Source organism: Sparus aurata, chromosome 3, assembly GCF_900880675.1.
Source record: "Sparus aurata chromosome 3, fSpaAur1.1, whole genome shotgun sequence".
NCBI lineage: Eukaryota > Metazoa > Chordata > Actinopteri > Spariformes > Sparidae > Sparus > Sparus aurata.
The window spans coordinates 24264839-24279710 of NC_044189.1; the positions used below are offsets into that span (position 1 = coordinate 24264839).

At 42.2% G+C, this 14872-nt stretch overlaps 1 protein-coding gene across 1 annotated transcript; it reads left to right on the top strand.

The window, feature by feature from the left end:
• Positions 1-3216: 3216 nt before the first annotated feature.
• Positions 3217-9680, top strand: abhd5b (abhydrolase domain containing 5, lysophosphatidic acid acyltransferase b). Its single transcript, XM_030413137.1, has 7 exons — positions 3217-3344; positions 4121-4203; positions 4398-4794; positions 6125-6276; positions 6886-6997; positions 7078-7258; positions 8171-9680. Exons 1-7 carry the CDS (start codon positions 3274-3276, stop codon positions 8336-8338), a joined length of 1164 nt encoding a protein of 387 aa, XP_030268997.1. The 5' UTR covers positions 3217-3273; the 3' UTR covers positions 8339-9680.
• The last annotated feature ends 5192 nt before the right edge of the window (positions 9681-14872 follow it).

Consider the following 14872-nt stretch of genomic DNA (forward strand, 5'->3'; position numbering starts at 1 on the left):
ATTATCCACCACCGTTCGTGTCACATGGACAGGAAGCGTGTGTCATGTCTAAATTAACCTAAAATCCTTTTTCGCAGAAGGCACTCACACGTGTACAGGTATACATAATGAAATGAATGACTGAATTCCATTGAGCTGCTTCAGCTCCTTGGTCCTGAAGTGATACTATGATGGCTTACTAGGCCACTTGATTAGAATGGAGAAATCTTTAATGTCATGATCTTCCTATAGAACCAACCAAAAAATGTGTTTACAATAACCTCCAGGTGGATAACCACTTAGCTTAAATCAGAGGTAAGACTGGTATCATATAACATACAGTTAAGACCGAAAACTGAAGAGAAAGCTCCAATGCTGTTTTGCTGTGAAGCTTCAGAAATGTTTTTTTGCACTGTGAAACTTTAATCGACTTTAATGATGATGATAATGACAGAATTTGTATATTTGGGTGAACTTATCAATTCATTTTTATCACTGTTCCAGTGTGAACAAACAAAGACTGTTAAAAACTAGCATGAATTATGGAACGTGGACTCAGTGTTATGGTCAAATTCCAGACGACTTAAATCCAAGCAGATTTTTATGTTTTTTCTGACTTTGAGCAAGATTCTTAAGCATTACTGTCACCGGATAAAAGCATAATTCTGCATGCCACGACCGCCATAGGATGCCTGCGCCCACCACAGCAGAGTGCTACCTGAGTTGGCACCATTCACACCTCCAAGGAAAATAAGATTACACAATCAAACAATTTAGACTAAACTGCTTTGGCTCTGCCTCTTCCTCCTGATTGTCCCAGAACTGATGAGACTCAACAGATTCTTCCCTAAGTCAATTTACTGCCGGATCACGGGTTACTGATTTCGAGCCTCTGATAAAAGAAGAAAAAGAGGATTAACTGTGTTACCTCTAGCTAGCATGACAAGCATTCATTTGCAAGACTCAGTGAGTGGGCCAGCTCCATGCCGCAGCTTTATGCTCCCCACTAAAAGCTTCATCCAGTTACTGGTCTCCAGACAGCTACTGTCTTACACTAACGTTGCTCCTCTATGGGCTTGACTACAGCCTCATTGTCTACTTGCTTATGAAATTTTGAGTGCTCAGCAGAGTGAACGGACAGTAACACACAGAGAGTGTGTGCATCTATGAGAGCAAAGGAAATGAACCACTCAGTCAGCCCATAGTCCAAGAGCCAGCAGAAGTAGGTGGGATGAGAGGAAAATGATGTTTGAAGAATGAAGGACAAAGCAGCCAGAGATGGAGTGTGTGTGTGTGTGTGTGTGTGTGTGTGTGTGTGTGTGTGTGTGTGTGTATACTAATAGAACACAAGTACGCCACCTTGTGGACCAGGACTGGCAGGGCTATCTTCAAATCGTCCTTGACCTGTGAGAGAGAAAATCACTAATCATCTCATACGCAGAGCAGCTGTTCTTCAAATCATCACTGTCTTTAAAAGGTAATAAAATACAGGTAGACCATGTTGGAGAAAAGAATACCTCAGTAAAGGCGGTCAAATGTACATTCTTGTCTTACTTTCATGATGTCTGTTATGTTTGTGGACTAGTTCAAATCTTACGATGGCCTGGGTTCATTAGATAGTTCTCCTTTCCCAACATCACCAAAAGTCAAAAATAATTCACTGACTACTGAAGGAATATTTCTTGAGGGATGCTTCTGACCTTACTGAGGATAAAACCTCTGTAAATCTTAAAGATAAACCTCCTTTTAAGAATTAATGAGATTCAAGGTAAGACTATAAAGTAAAACAAAAACAGAAAAGGGTGCTATTCCTATAGCAGCAGCCAGGATCATACTGTTCACTCAAATCCTTGATAATGACATGAAATTAACTTTGCCTCTGATCTTAAATCATCTTATCTTATCTTTAATTATAATAAGAAACGCATGCAGATAAGCAAAGGTTTAATCTCTTTGTGTTTTTCTGTCTGTCAGCCAAGATATTAGCTTGAGGAAGGCCAAAGTCATCTGACTTGGTTTGTCATTGAACTAGACCCAAAAGGCACATTTAGATTTATTTTTCAGCCCCTCCAGGCAGTGTCAGTTTATAATAATAATAACAATAATAATAATAATAATAATAATAATGATGATGATAATGCATTTTATTTGAAGGCGCCTTTCAAAGCACTCAAGGACACCGCACATAACAACAACAGTACAACGAAAGACAGTACAAGTACAGGACAATTTATTCAACCAGTAATTATTTAGACTTTATCTTTGGTGTTTTTATGTTTGTTTTTATCATAATTACAGCAGCTTAAGCAAGTGCTCCCACCAGTTGCTTAGTGAAGATTAATTATGTAAAATGTAAAATACAGTGGCCCATGCAGAAGCCCGTTCCAGGAGTTCAGCAGGGGAGGCGGGTCCCTCATATGTGCAATGTGCAAGCTAGGACCACCACTGAGCTTCAGGATATCAAAGCTAGCCAAAATGCTATATTCCGCCTATCCTTGAAAATATTTAGCTGGTGCATAATTCCAGCATTAACCGTAGTAATGTTCAGGTAAAATATTGCATGTGCCAGATATAAAAATAAAAATGTGAACTTAACAGCATAAACAGCTAGAGTTAGCTGGCTGTATATTAAGCTCAATTTATTAAGTTTTAACGGAAACCTTAATCGTAACAGGTGATGCTAACTGACATGCTAATAGCTAACTTAACCCCACAATCCCCCACTTTTTCTTGTATTTCGACTCACTCTTTTAATGTTTAATGTTGCATCATTCCTAATTCTTATTTTGGGTCGTGGGGGCCAAAGTTTCTCTTTTGATAAAATATTACCTTTGTCGTATGAAGTCACTGGAGGTCAGCTGTGTATCTTAACTTTGGCACATCGTTCACATTTTGTCTCAGGGCCGAAACGCTTCTTAATGCTTCAGAATCCACGTCTTCATCTTCATGAAGGCGGCAGAGATGGGACATTTCTGCCGGCACACTAGAACAACATAAATGCAGCACTTTTACCTGTAACTAGCCCACCTGAGCCGAGGACCAGGTTCACATCATGCTGCTGCCTTCAGGGACAATTGGAAATACAACTGACAAGCCCCGTGGAACACCTCCAACTCCTAAAATTGCCGAAATTACTAAAACTAAACTAAAAAGAATCGAGGTTTTCACAACCACATCAAAATCTAATTTAATCACATATTCAACAGACACATGGGGGATAGAGATCAACTTCTATGTAATTCTTTACGAGATGTACGGGAACGCAGCATAAACGGAGTGTCACTACTTTCTGTCATGGTCGCGAGAACACAATTAAACACCATGCGAAGGATGGCGGAGGAGATCCAGCCTGCCACAGAGCAGAGGTGAGTTTTTCACCTTTACCAACGCTTTTACCTCCGTTATCCTCCACCCGTGGTTAGTTATGTGACTTCGCATGTTGTGTCTTCTTCCGCTTTACGCTGACAGTAACCACGCTGTGTTGTTGAACCAGAATCAGAACAGCGAGACGGTATCTTTAGTTTCGAGCTCTGCCGAAAACAATCCAAACCTCCGTCAAAATGTCGCTATTTTAATGTAAACTGGGTCACTGTCAAATATCCAAATGTCGTTGAATACCAGTTCAGATGTACCGTTTCATCTGCTTAGTTCGGGGAACAAAGTGTTCCCTTGACAGATTGTTGTTCTTATAGAATAAAAGATAAAAGAACAACCTTATTTAAGTCGTTCATGAAATCTCTGCCGACGTGTCTGTTACAAACATCGAATTTGTGTCACCAAACTGTCTTTTAGTGCATTTGATGTGACTGTTCCGCCTAATATTTCCTAGTAGTCGTTTAAAGTGTAGAATAAAAACAAGTCGGTATGAAATTGACAGTGGCTATTTTATTGGGAATAGGGCATGAAGTTCTGTAATAACAAACAGAGTCTGGGCTTCACTTTGTTTACTGCCTGCATGACTTCCAATTATTACAAAAACTCAGATTCAGAGAAGTCTTTTATAGATTGCACACCAGCAGCACAGATAGCAGGAACTGTCACGAGGTCAAAGTTCAGTTCACAGTTTGTTTTTGTCTGTTTGCATGTACTTCATGTGTTCTGTGTGCCTGCTTCGGTTGCATGTTCCCTGTGTGAGTCACAGCTCCTGGATATTAAGTTGGCTTCCCTCCTGGTGCCCCACGTCTCCCTCGCAGCTTAAAGATGCGGAAGAAAAAATGCTCAAGAGTAAGTGTGTCTTAAAGAACTGTTGACCCACTTATGAGTGATTTTTTTCTTCTTCTCCTTCTTCTTATAAAAAGGGTCAGAAATACAAAGAGTGCTAATTGAACAAACAAATCATTGTGAAGCAGTCAGGATGAGTCACATTTCCCCTTCTGCTCCTTTCTCCATCTATCCCATACTTCTCCCCTGTACTGCAGGTGTGAAGCGGCCTTTCTCCAGACAGCATGTCCGGATATCCAGCGGCAACTATTTGTGGACCTTAGCTTTTTCCACCCAGCCAAGCTTCGTCCCAGAGCCCTCAGTTCAGTCCAGGCCCCCCCTGGTCCTGCTGCATGGCTTCGGAGGCGGGGTTGCCCTCTGGGCCCAAAACTTTGACTCTCTCTCCAGCGGCGGACCGGTCTACGCTCTGGACCTGCTGGGCTTCGGCAGGAGCAGCCACCCCCAGTTCACAAGTGACCCAGAGGGGGCAGAGGAGCAGTTTATGACAGCCCTGGAGGAGTGGAGGGAGAAGGTTGGACTGGAGGAGATGGTGCTGCTGGGACACAACCTCGGAGGATACCTGTCTGCTGCCTACACACTCAAATACCCACACAGGTGCTTTTGTGTGTGTGTGTGTGTGTGTGTGTCTGTGTGTCTGTGGGTGAGAGGATGGAAGCATCGCTTAACCACTTAATGAACGCCCCCATTTTAAGGTTCTTTTTCCAAAATGACATACCGAAATTAAAAGCATGACAGCTCCCACATAGTTTGAGTGCTTGGTACCATTGGAAAGGTAACACCCTCAAGTTTTTTCTAGAAGAGTAAGTGTGATTCTATGACATACTGACACAGAGTTACAGAGGTTGGAACACAGGTTTTGGTTTTCGTCCAATTCAAATGTCAATAAACTGCAGGGGCGGTTCTGGGGGGGGGGGGGGCCAACAGGGGCCAGTGCCCCCGTAACTCTGAGTCTGGACCCCCCTGTGGCCCCCCTGACAGGGAGTCTGCATTAATAATACAATGACAGATTTCTTGCTATGATTTTGTTCTGAAGGGAAAGGCAGAAATAAAGTGTCTCAGCAGTTTACTACCCAATCAAAATTGCTGAAATTGTAAACACTGCTTTGTCTGAATGAGGGATTTATCCTTTTTTCCGGGTTGTATGTGCCCCCTAACAAAAAAGCCGGCCCCAACCTGGCCCCCCTATTAAAACTGGTCTAGAACCGCCACTGATAAACTGACTAAGATCTAAGGACACAGCAGACACAATTAGGCCATAGCCACAGAAAAATTGATTTTTCACAATTTTTTTTCTAAAGGCATGTCCGTGCATTTGGCTCTTTTTCCAAGAGCGCCTACTGAGATTCAAAGGCTTATAACTTGAGAACCCCTTTACCTAGAAACATAATCTTGGTCTCAAATGAAAGCTAAGACCCTGGGGTTTCTTGCTTGTTCAACACTTGTAGCTAGTTTTGGGTAAAATGACATGGATATTCCCATTCTATGGACTCTTGGCGAACTGTGAAAAAAAAATTGTGGCATGACGTTGTAGCTGTGGAAAAAGGGAACACTCCGAAGGCATTCTTGCTTTTTGCGGTAGAGGGCTCTTTCTGATGTTGTGTCATGGTGAGTTTAGAAGGCTATTAGATGGTCTGGAAATAACTTTTTTGGGCTTAAAATAATCACGACTGTCTCAGCTTTCCAACAGTGAGTATATACTGTTAAGATCTGATGCTTAAAACTGTTTGCAAAAAAACTATTCGTTCTTACAAAGGGTGTTCCTATGTTGGAACGGTGTTAGTTAAGTGGTTAAACAACTTCCTGCATTAGGGATCTGCCTTTTTTATGTACTCGCTTACACTTGTGAACAAATAAATGTGTATTTGTAATGTAAATTTCAAGTTGTATTTGTACGTTTATTAAGTCACTGCGTGCATGTGTGCAGGGTGAAACACCTGCTGCTGGTGGAGCCGTGGGGGTTCCCAGCTCGTCCAGAGAATCCCAACCACAACTCCATCCCAGTGTGGATCAGAGCTATGGGGGCGGTCATGAGCCCCTTTAACCCTCTGGCTGGACTCAGGCTGGCCGGACCTCTAGGTCAGCACACACTCTACGTTCTATTATTATAGTATTATGTTCAGTAGACAGATTTAAGCTGTGGCTTTCTAAGGATGATTAAGTTTATACATTTAAAAACATCAAAATACAGAAAAATTAAAAGCGGACCTTTGATTTAATTAGTGTAAAGAAATAAGAACATGACTGTGATGACTTTACCACTTCATGCTAGTTGTATTGTCAGATTGTTTTCATATGTTTTTCTTCCGCATTAAAGATACACTCCTGTAAAGACTTTTGCATCCTAACACAGAAGCTGTAGCTTCGGGTCCCTGTGGCTCTGCCTTGTCATCGCTTTGATTGTTTTCATTGAACTGAAAAAGACAGACATGTTGAAGGTTTGTTTTTTTCCCCGTCAGCCACTTTTCCTTCATCTGCTTTTAAAAGACTTTCTGAAAAGTCAGTCTCGCTCTGAAACAGAGATATTGTGTCCTTTTCCTAAATATTATCTGGTTAAACCTGCGTGGCACAAAATATGACAAATTGCAGAGGTTGGAAGAAGTTGCCATTTCTCTCCTCAGTGGTCTGGAACTAATATCTGGAAGTAAATCCGAAATTATCCTTGTTTTCTAATTTCTGTTTTCGCAGGTCCGATGCTGGTCCAGACAATCAGATCAGACTTTAAGCAGAAATACTCTTCTGTTTTTGACGACAACACAGTGTCTGACTACATCTACCATCTGAATGCCCAGACTCCGAGGTGAGCATGCGACATGTGCTGATGTTCTATTCCTCTCAAAGAACATCATGCATATCTCAAATTATGTCTTTGTGTGTCAGTGGTGAGACGGCCTTTAAGAACATGACCATTCCCTACGGCTGGGCTAAGAGGCCCATGCTGGAGAGGATCGGCCAGGTCCAGGCCGACATTCCCATTTCCTTCATCTACGGGTCACGCTCCAGCATTGACAGTGACTCTGGGTACGCGTTCAAGAAAACCAGACCGGATGTTGAAATCAGGGTGGGTTCCGTAGGCCGAATTTATTTTCACTTTCATGTCAATTCTTCCCAGTATGTGGTTTTGAAGAAATATCCATGGCAAAATATGATCTCAGTTTGCTTTGTTTATGTGGATCCCAACATTTTAAAGGGACAGTTCACACAAAAATACAAATTTTTTCCCTCTTACCTGTAGTACTATTCATTAATCTTGATTATTTTTATGTGAGTTGCCAGGTCTGGTAGATATCAGCCTCATGTCTCTTGTGTTTGGTGCAGGAAGCATTTTCACCACGAGGAAGGAAGCATTCATATACTCATGGACATAAACATCAGTGACATCCTACACAACTGAGCTGTAATGTTAGCTAGCTTATTTAGCGAGCCTCACATCCATGAGTGGATGTCATCTCTGCGGTGACACGGTTGGCAGGTGCAGTTTGGTAGAAAGAAAATAGTTCCCTACATGAAGCTGTTCACAACAAAGTATGTGTTTTATTTTCAGTAACTGGGTCATGATTTCTAGAAAGAGACCTTTTGTCTTTGAGTTTTTCAAATGTATTTTTTCACACTTTGAGCACCGCAAGCCAAGTGCCATCTAGTTACTTTATTTTCAGAGAGCAGGCAGACGTCTCTACGGCCGTTAGCTCCAAATCTTGGCAACTCACAGCAAAACAACCCCAATGGGTAAACAGCAATAAGGGTAAAATGAGAAATATGTACAGCATTTTAAATTTTTTGGTGACTGTCCCTTAAAAATTCATTTTCAAATTGAATGAATACACTCAATTTGCATACACTTTTGCTTACAGAACAGCGTTTGACAGTAAATATTCATGAGATAAATCCATGCAAACGTGTTGGCGTATGAACCGCGACAGTCTCGCCTCTAAACGACTCTCCTGTATGACACTCTGTGTTTTGTGTTTGTCAGGTGATCAGGGGAGCTGGTCATTACGTTTTCGCTGACCAGCCGGAAGACTTCAACCAGACAGTCCTTCAGATTCTCGCTAGGACAGAGAGGAAAAGTGAAGGTTTGGGCACAAAGCAGCGAGAGCCCCCTCATTCAGACCGCACGCTGGAGGGCACGGAGCTTAACTAACCCAAAGCTATGACTCAGTGACAACCGTTTATCTGTAAGCCTCTTTGTCACGCACTTGAATCTGAAGAGAGACTTATCACTGACTGAGAACACTCTATCAAACACTCCCTAAGGCTTGGGGTGAAAGGTCAGACGATGCCACCAGCCTCCTGTTAAGATGTTGTGTAAATAAATGCCAGATGCAGTCTGTTTTGCTCACTTTTTTTTTCAGTCCTTGAGCAACTCTTGTCGATAAAAAAACAACACAATCTCTCATGGGAATTTCTTGTTTTGTGTGGAGGTCTGGGCAAAATACACAGAATGTTCTTTTCCTGACCCCTCACCCGCTCTGTTTGAGATATGAGGGAGAAGCAAATAGGGCAAAGGGCTGATGTGTTTTTCCGGAAACTTCCTCACCTCTCCAGAGAGGCTCGGAAGCAGGCCGGCCAGCAGGTGGCAGCACAGCAACAGCCCGCTCACATCTCCTCTGCAGAGGAGTAACAGTGAGTCCCACACAAAGTGCCCTCGCATGCATATTGAGTTGGATGACCTACTCAGGAGACCTGGACAGTGATGCTTTAAGAGCAGCATGACACTCAGCCTTCCGCTAAGTCACAACTGCAGTGACAGAATAGGGTCAGAGATGTGTGTTGGACTAAAAATAGGCCTTCTGTTTTGACATGAGTTAAACAACTTGGTCCTGCATGCCTGTGAATATGTTAGTTTGCAAAAATAGCTGGAGCAAAGGCGCCAGTGTTTTTGATTCGATTGTCGTCCTCTTTATGTGACATTTTGTGGAATTGTCAGTTGTTTTATCACACTGATTCTCTACTGTGATTGTTCATGCTATTAGATAAGATGCAATACATTTTTATTAGAACATTTTCTAGTAGACACTCAAAATAAAAAAAGAAATGAGCATAATATGTGACCTTTTACTGACTACAAAGTCTGGCAGGACGTCTGAGGAAGGTATTCTGTATCTGTTCATTCTTCTGTCTGTTCTTTGTTATGGTTCTGTACAGTAATCAGCACATCGCTATTTAAAGCAACAACCGATTGTGATCAAGCACAGGGCAAATCTGATAAAGCAACATGTGAAACGTGTAGTTTGCTCCAATTGTATCCTGATGTGTGCTGGATTATAGGTTCCAGTTCCCCGCCAAGATCGCCTGTGTGGTTTGAGTGGCGCCTATGGAGCAGTTTGTGTATGAGTGGGTTCGTATGCTGGGCAATGAAGCGCAAATAAGCTCAGTTATGTGCCATAAAGGCAAGAAAGAAGAAGACATAGCAATAACACTTGGATGTAAATACTGATATTTAATCAAAACTTGCTTTGGAAATACACTTGTTAGAACTTGAACACCTGTGGCTTTTTATTCCAAATGAATGTCTCCAACAGCAGGATGGAGAAGGTGTAAGATGCTAGTAAAGGCTACAGTTTAGTCATATAATGGAGGAGGGAGCTGATCAGCTGTAGATATATTATTTTAAGCACTGATCAACCTGGCCTTTACCAGCCAACTGTTACCTCTGCCTCATCTCTGTCATCTCTGAGACATCGACCCGGCCCACCCGAACTGTCTCCCGGGCAACAGGGTAGCCAGGGAGACTGAGCCTTTTGGATCGGCGACCTGCAGGAAGTGATGCTGTGGTTGGACGGGGTAATTATGGGTTGTTTGTTTTCTTGAAGACGCTGGCTGGCTGCTTGTCAAGGCAGCGAGGAACATTCAGCAGCATCTACATGTGCACAGCCTCTGGGGGTTTGAAGCGTGCACACACACCGTGCCTGAGACTCTGTCCGTAATGCTCGCTGAATAAGCTTGCAGGCTTAATCCAACGTGTTTCTGTCACCCACTCAGTCACATGGCCACAAAATCATTTTCATTAGGAAAAGTGAGAAAAGTGAGAGGAGCCTTCATACTCAGTTTGGATGTAATTGAAGCTCGAAGGCCTGAAATAACTGCACATAAAAGGTGTGTGCGCTCACATTGTTGCACTGCTGCTGGCACCCTATCCATTTATCTTTAATCAGTCCCACCACATACGGGTTTGTGCAGCCAAAGCATCAAGAGCTGGGTTTTAAAAGCTAGCAGTGATATCTCTTCCTTATTCGCAAGAGCTAGCTGATATTTCGCCGATGATTCAGATTCATTTAACGTCCTAAAAAAGTGTAATTGCACCCCAGTTCAGGAATATAAATCATGATGTGAATGGACATGGAGTGAGTCCTGCAGGAGGCTTTCCAGGACCAGCGTCACTCTTTTTTGCTTAACACTATAGGTATCCATCACCTCAGTGCAGAAGGCCCCGTACAGTTGTGGTCATTTTTCATGCGACGGTCCACTAGTGTAATTGGATGCATGCATCAAGATCAGGCAGCCCCCCTCCCCTCCCGTCTGGACCAAACAATTATGGTCTGCTTCTGAGTGACGGATGATATTTACAGTCCAGAGATGCATTTATACCACAGTTGGCAGCTCGGCTGACATTTGCACGATAAAAAAAAAGACAATATTTCAATGATGTCTGTGCAACACAACTATGCTGTGAATAAAAAAAAAAAAATATTCAACCGATGGTCTGAAAGGTGCAGTCATTTTCCCAGAGCTCCAGAAATTGTCGGTCTTTATGCAGTGAGAGCACTTCGCGGCACCTTGCAGCTCTCACATTACACCAAAGGCGTCTGAGCCTAATGATCGCAGCGCTTTAATTCTGATTGAGTGCATCAGAAAAGGCTAACAGAACCAGAGCTGGAGGTTGCCAGCTGGTTGCTTATTCACTGCAGACGCAGCACAGGAAAAGCTGTGGATGTGATGACTTCTCTTCAACCCCGCAGAAGGAATGAAATGGATCCAAAGAGGCACTGAGGCTTTTTACATTGAGTCATCTCATCAGTGACATCACCGGGACTGACACTGAAGTGCAGCTGATTCATAAAATTCTGTAAAGCTGGTAATTTCTCCCTCTTCACTGAAACTATTGATTCTGCATAACTAAATCTGGTCTGAGACACAAGCCTGTCACCAGGCAAATTTCCATGCCTTCCCAACTGTGTGTGTACACTGATTTAAAAAAGCAGAACCCAAGTATTTACATTTAATTGTGTATATAGATGACTAATTTCAATATATATCATTCATGACACCATGCTGAAGCTGGAAACATAGTAAACAGACCCATCAAACACAGAGGTTGAAAAGAATGGTCAAACTTGATGCATGAAAGATCAAACTATCTTCACTTTAAACTAGCTATAATCAATATTTCTTAATCAATACATATCACATGAATCCCAGAGAGAATTATCATCCAACTCGTCAGTTTCCATTTTAGCGTCTTTCAGCTCAATGTTTTGGTTAATGCCCCGCAACTTTACTCTGTGATCAGCATCATTTTCAGCATTAGGCATCTGTTTTCATATATAAAAGGTCTAAAGACCCAGTGTAGCAACCTGCCAATCAATCAACAACATAGTTAGCAAATAGCTTAGCTGCTAAAGAACCAGATATTCTCCTCAGAAGATGGTAGAGATCAAAATCAGAGCTAAAAGAGAGCGAATATTTCTCATTCCTCAGACAGCCTCCAAATGAATGCTAATGCTGCTCTGTCAGCTGGATGTGTATGCAACTGCTGCATTTACGTTTGCTAATTAAAAAGGTAAGGAGATGTCCCTTTTGTGTGCACAGCTTATTTCCACTGCCCCCATGTGGCCAACGTGATTTCAGACGTTCTCCAAAAACACAATTCTTCTGCGACTGCGCTATGACAATATGTAGAAATGGCCATTTTGTGCATTTGGACTGGGACTTTAATACAATTGTTTGTCTTCTCTACGCCCAAGGTGAAATATTTTCTCAGAGTTGGCCATTATTTATCCAGATTAACCGCAGACGTGATCCAACCGTTTTCACAGTCTGACTTACACTCCCCATGACCAGTAAATTGACTTCGGCGAGTAAAATCAATGAACTGCTCCTTTAAAAGCCAGCAATGAATGTGTATTGTCACTCTCTTGACTAGTTTACCTCATTTGGAAAGAGATCCAGGCTACAGCTGCTGATTGCTTTAGAAACAAAGAGCCTTCCTGCCAGGATTTCTGCCTTGCGTTTGAGGAGACTCCTTCTGTGTGTTTTTATCAAAACAAATTTGGGTAACATCCACAAAGGCGCCTTCTCGTGTTTAAGATCGTTCAAAGCAAGTGTCCTTCAGAACCAACAGGATGTGGCCTGGGAGGAAGTCTGCCGTCCCCACTGATGTCCTTGCAGCCAGTAACCTGTTTTGTACAATCCAACTTTATTTATGCTCTGCCAGGCTGCACTTTGCTATAGAAGTGAGGACAGTGTTCTGAAAGTGGCTGACTCGATTCATATCTCTGTTCTTTCATAATCTGAGAAATTCTTATATTGTTGCCCGGTCCTCTCCAGCTGCGTCCTGCCTTCTTTACAGTGCAAAGTGGTTTTTTTTTGTTTTTTTTTCACATCCATTTCGGGGCTTTTTCCCTGCTGCTATTTGCTCCGTCTATTCCTGGTCACATAATTTGAGTTTCACAGGGTTATTTGTTGTTAAACTGCCCTGGCTCCTGCTTCTCTCTGTAATGCCTGTAATAGTTGTTCTTTTTTGATACCCTCTCTCTCCTGTTTGCCTTTACCCTGCCTGTCACGGCTAATGAAAATACTTTTAATTGACTTGCTGTCCTCTCTCTCTCTCTCTCTGTCGCTCTATCGTGCCTGCTCTCTCTGGCAGTCCTTGGTTTCACATTGTGTGAGATGGACAAACATACTGTTTCAGTAGCGCTCTGAACAAGCCTTCAGTGAAATCAAATGCACACACAAACAGAGCATCAGCGCACAGTCTCAATGTCAGACATAAAAAAAAGAAAAATCAGATGGCCAAACAGTGTCTGTGTACTGTGAGACCACCTGCATGTCTGCAAGTGTGTGTGTGTGTGTGTCAGTGTGTGGTGTTGCTTGGGCACAGTCACAAAGACACAAAGTTTTAAAATAACGGAGTGTGTCTCGGCAGGCTGTATTTAGAGGTGTGGGATCCGTCTGTCTCCGCTGACTGTGAGTTTGTGTGAGTGTGTGTGTTCGTGGGAGCTTTGTTACTTGAAGCAGTTTTATCAGCAGCTCTACTGACAGCCTGGTGGCAGGAGTTCAGCCTTAACATTCAGCCCCACCGACGGTCAGATTAAATGCTCTGCTGACAGACGGTCAGCAGGACTGAAGGCCGCAGAGAGCGCATACTATGTTTAACCAGGAAGACAGACGCAGAGAACATAATTCTCAGGAACCAAGTGCATTAATGACTGACTGATACCATCGATCATAGCGTCCTTACGCAAGCGGAAGAAAAAGAGCACAGTGATTCTCAGAAGGAGGGACAAAGTTCAATCGCTGGACTGATATCAAGTGTTAAAGATAGAGAGGGCTCAAGTGAACTTCTCTCTTCAGTGTTGGACAGGGGAGGTTATATTTCTCAACTGATATCATTTTCAGCCACTATATATAGACATCTTGTGTTTATAATGACATCTATTCTACAGCTCAGCAATGTTAAATGGTTTATATTAACCTGATTAGATTTAAAAGCAGTTGTTGTTGCAGTTGTAGGAGACACAGCCATAGGCATATTTAAATGGGGACCATTTTCCGCTGACTTCACACTTGGGATGAGAAGCACAGATTTAAAATAGAACTAGTTGGTGAAGGCAAAGATAGCACCTGTTCAGTCCAATGGGAATAGCTGGCCCGGTGCATACCAAGGATGTTATATTTTTGGCATATGCCAAAAAAAAGTTCCTAGCTTCCGGGTTTACTTCCTGGTTGTGCAGCCCCACTGGATGTGTGCAGTACAGTTTCCTCTGCTGGCTCAACCTGCAAGTTCCTGCTCAGTACATGGGTTTAATGGATGTTTAAATTACTTTCTCAGCTTGATTAATTTAAAAAAATATAAAAACTCCGTAGATCAAAAATTCATAACCCATTAAATTTTTATTAGATAACAGCTAACATTAGCTTTGCTTCACTTTCAAGATAACATTGCTGTTTGATGGTGCTAGACAACAAGATAGGAAAAAAATATGTCAAGACACATCTTAGACACATTTATTTAAGTCTTTAGGTGAAGTGCACTGGATGTTATCAAACAGTCATGTTAGCTAGGAAACGGCTGAATGCCAACATTAGATAATCAAATAATAATTTTTTTTATTAAAAAAAAAGGGAAATGGTGAAATGAAAACAATTTGTCAGATTCCATACATGTGGACGATTTGCAACGCATGAAGTAAATGGCATTTCTTGAAGTTTACACCCGAGGCTCATTGGTATGCTCACCTATGATAGCTAGGCTACTCAAAGTGTAGGCTACCTGCATTCATTAGCCTAATATTTTGCAAAGAAAACAAAGCACAGCTGACTAAATGTAGATGGTATGCAAGAAAGGCCAGGGGTCATGTGAAGAGCAGAAATAACATCGAATGTTAGCCATTTTTGTTAATTGTTCTAGTTTCAGGGTCAACACATTAACATGATAACTAAGTCTCTAGCTAGC

Bases quoted from the DNA above. Each gene is read 5' to 3' on its own strand.
- abhd5b (XM_030413137.1), top strand. From the start codon at position 3,274: ATGGTCGCGAGAACACAATTAAACACCATGCGAAGGATGGCGGAGGAG. The intron at 4,795-6,124 runs GTGCTTTTGTGT...GCATGTGTGCAG, and splicing joins ACACTCAAATACCCACACAG to GGTGAAACACCTGCTGCTGG. The intron at 6,277-6,885 runs GTCAGCACACAC...CTGTTTTCGCAG, and splicing joins CAGGCTGGCCGGACCTCTAG to GTCCGATGCTGGTCCAGACA.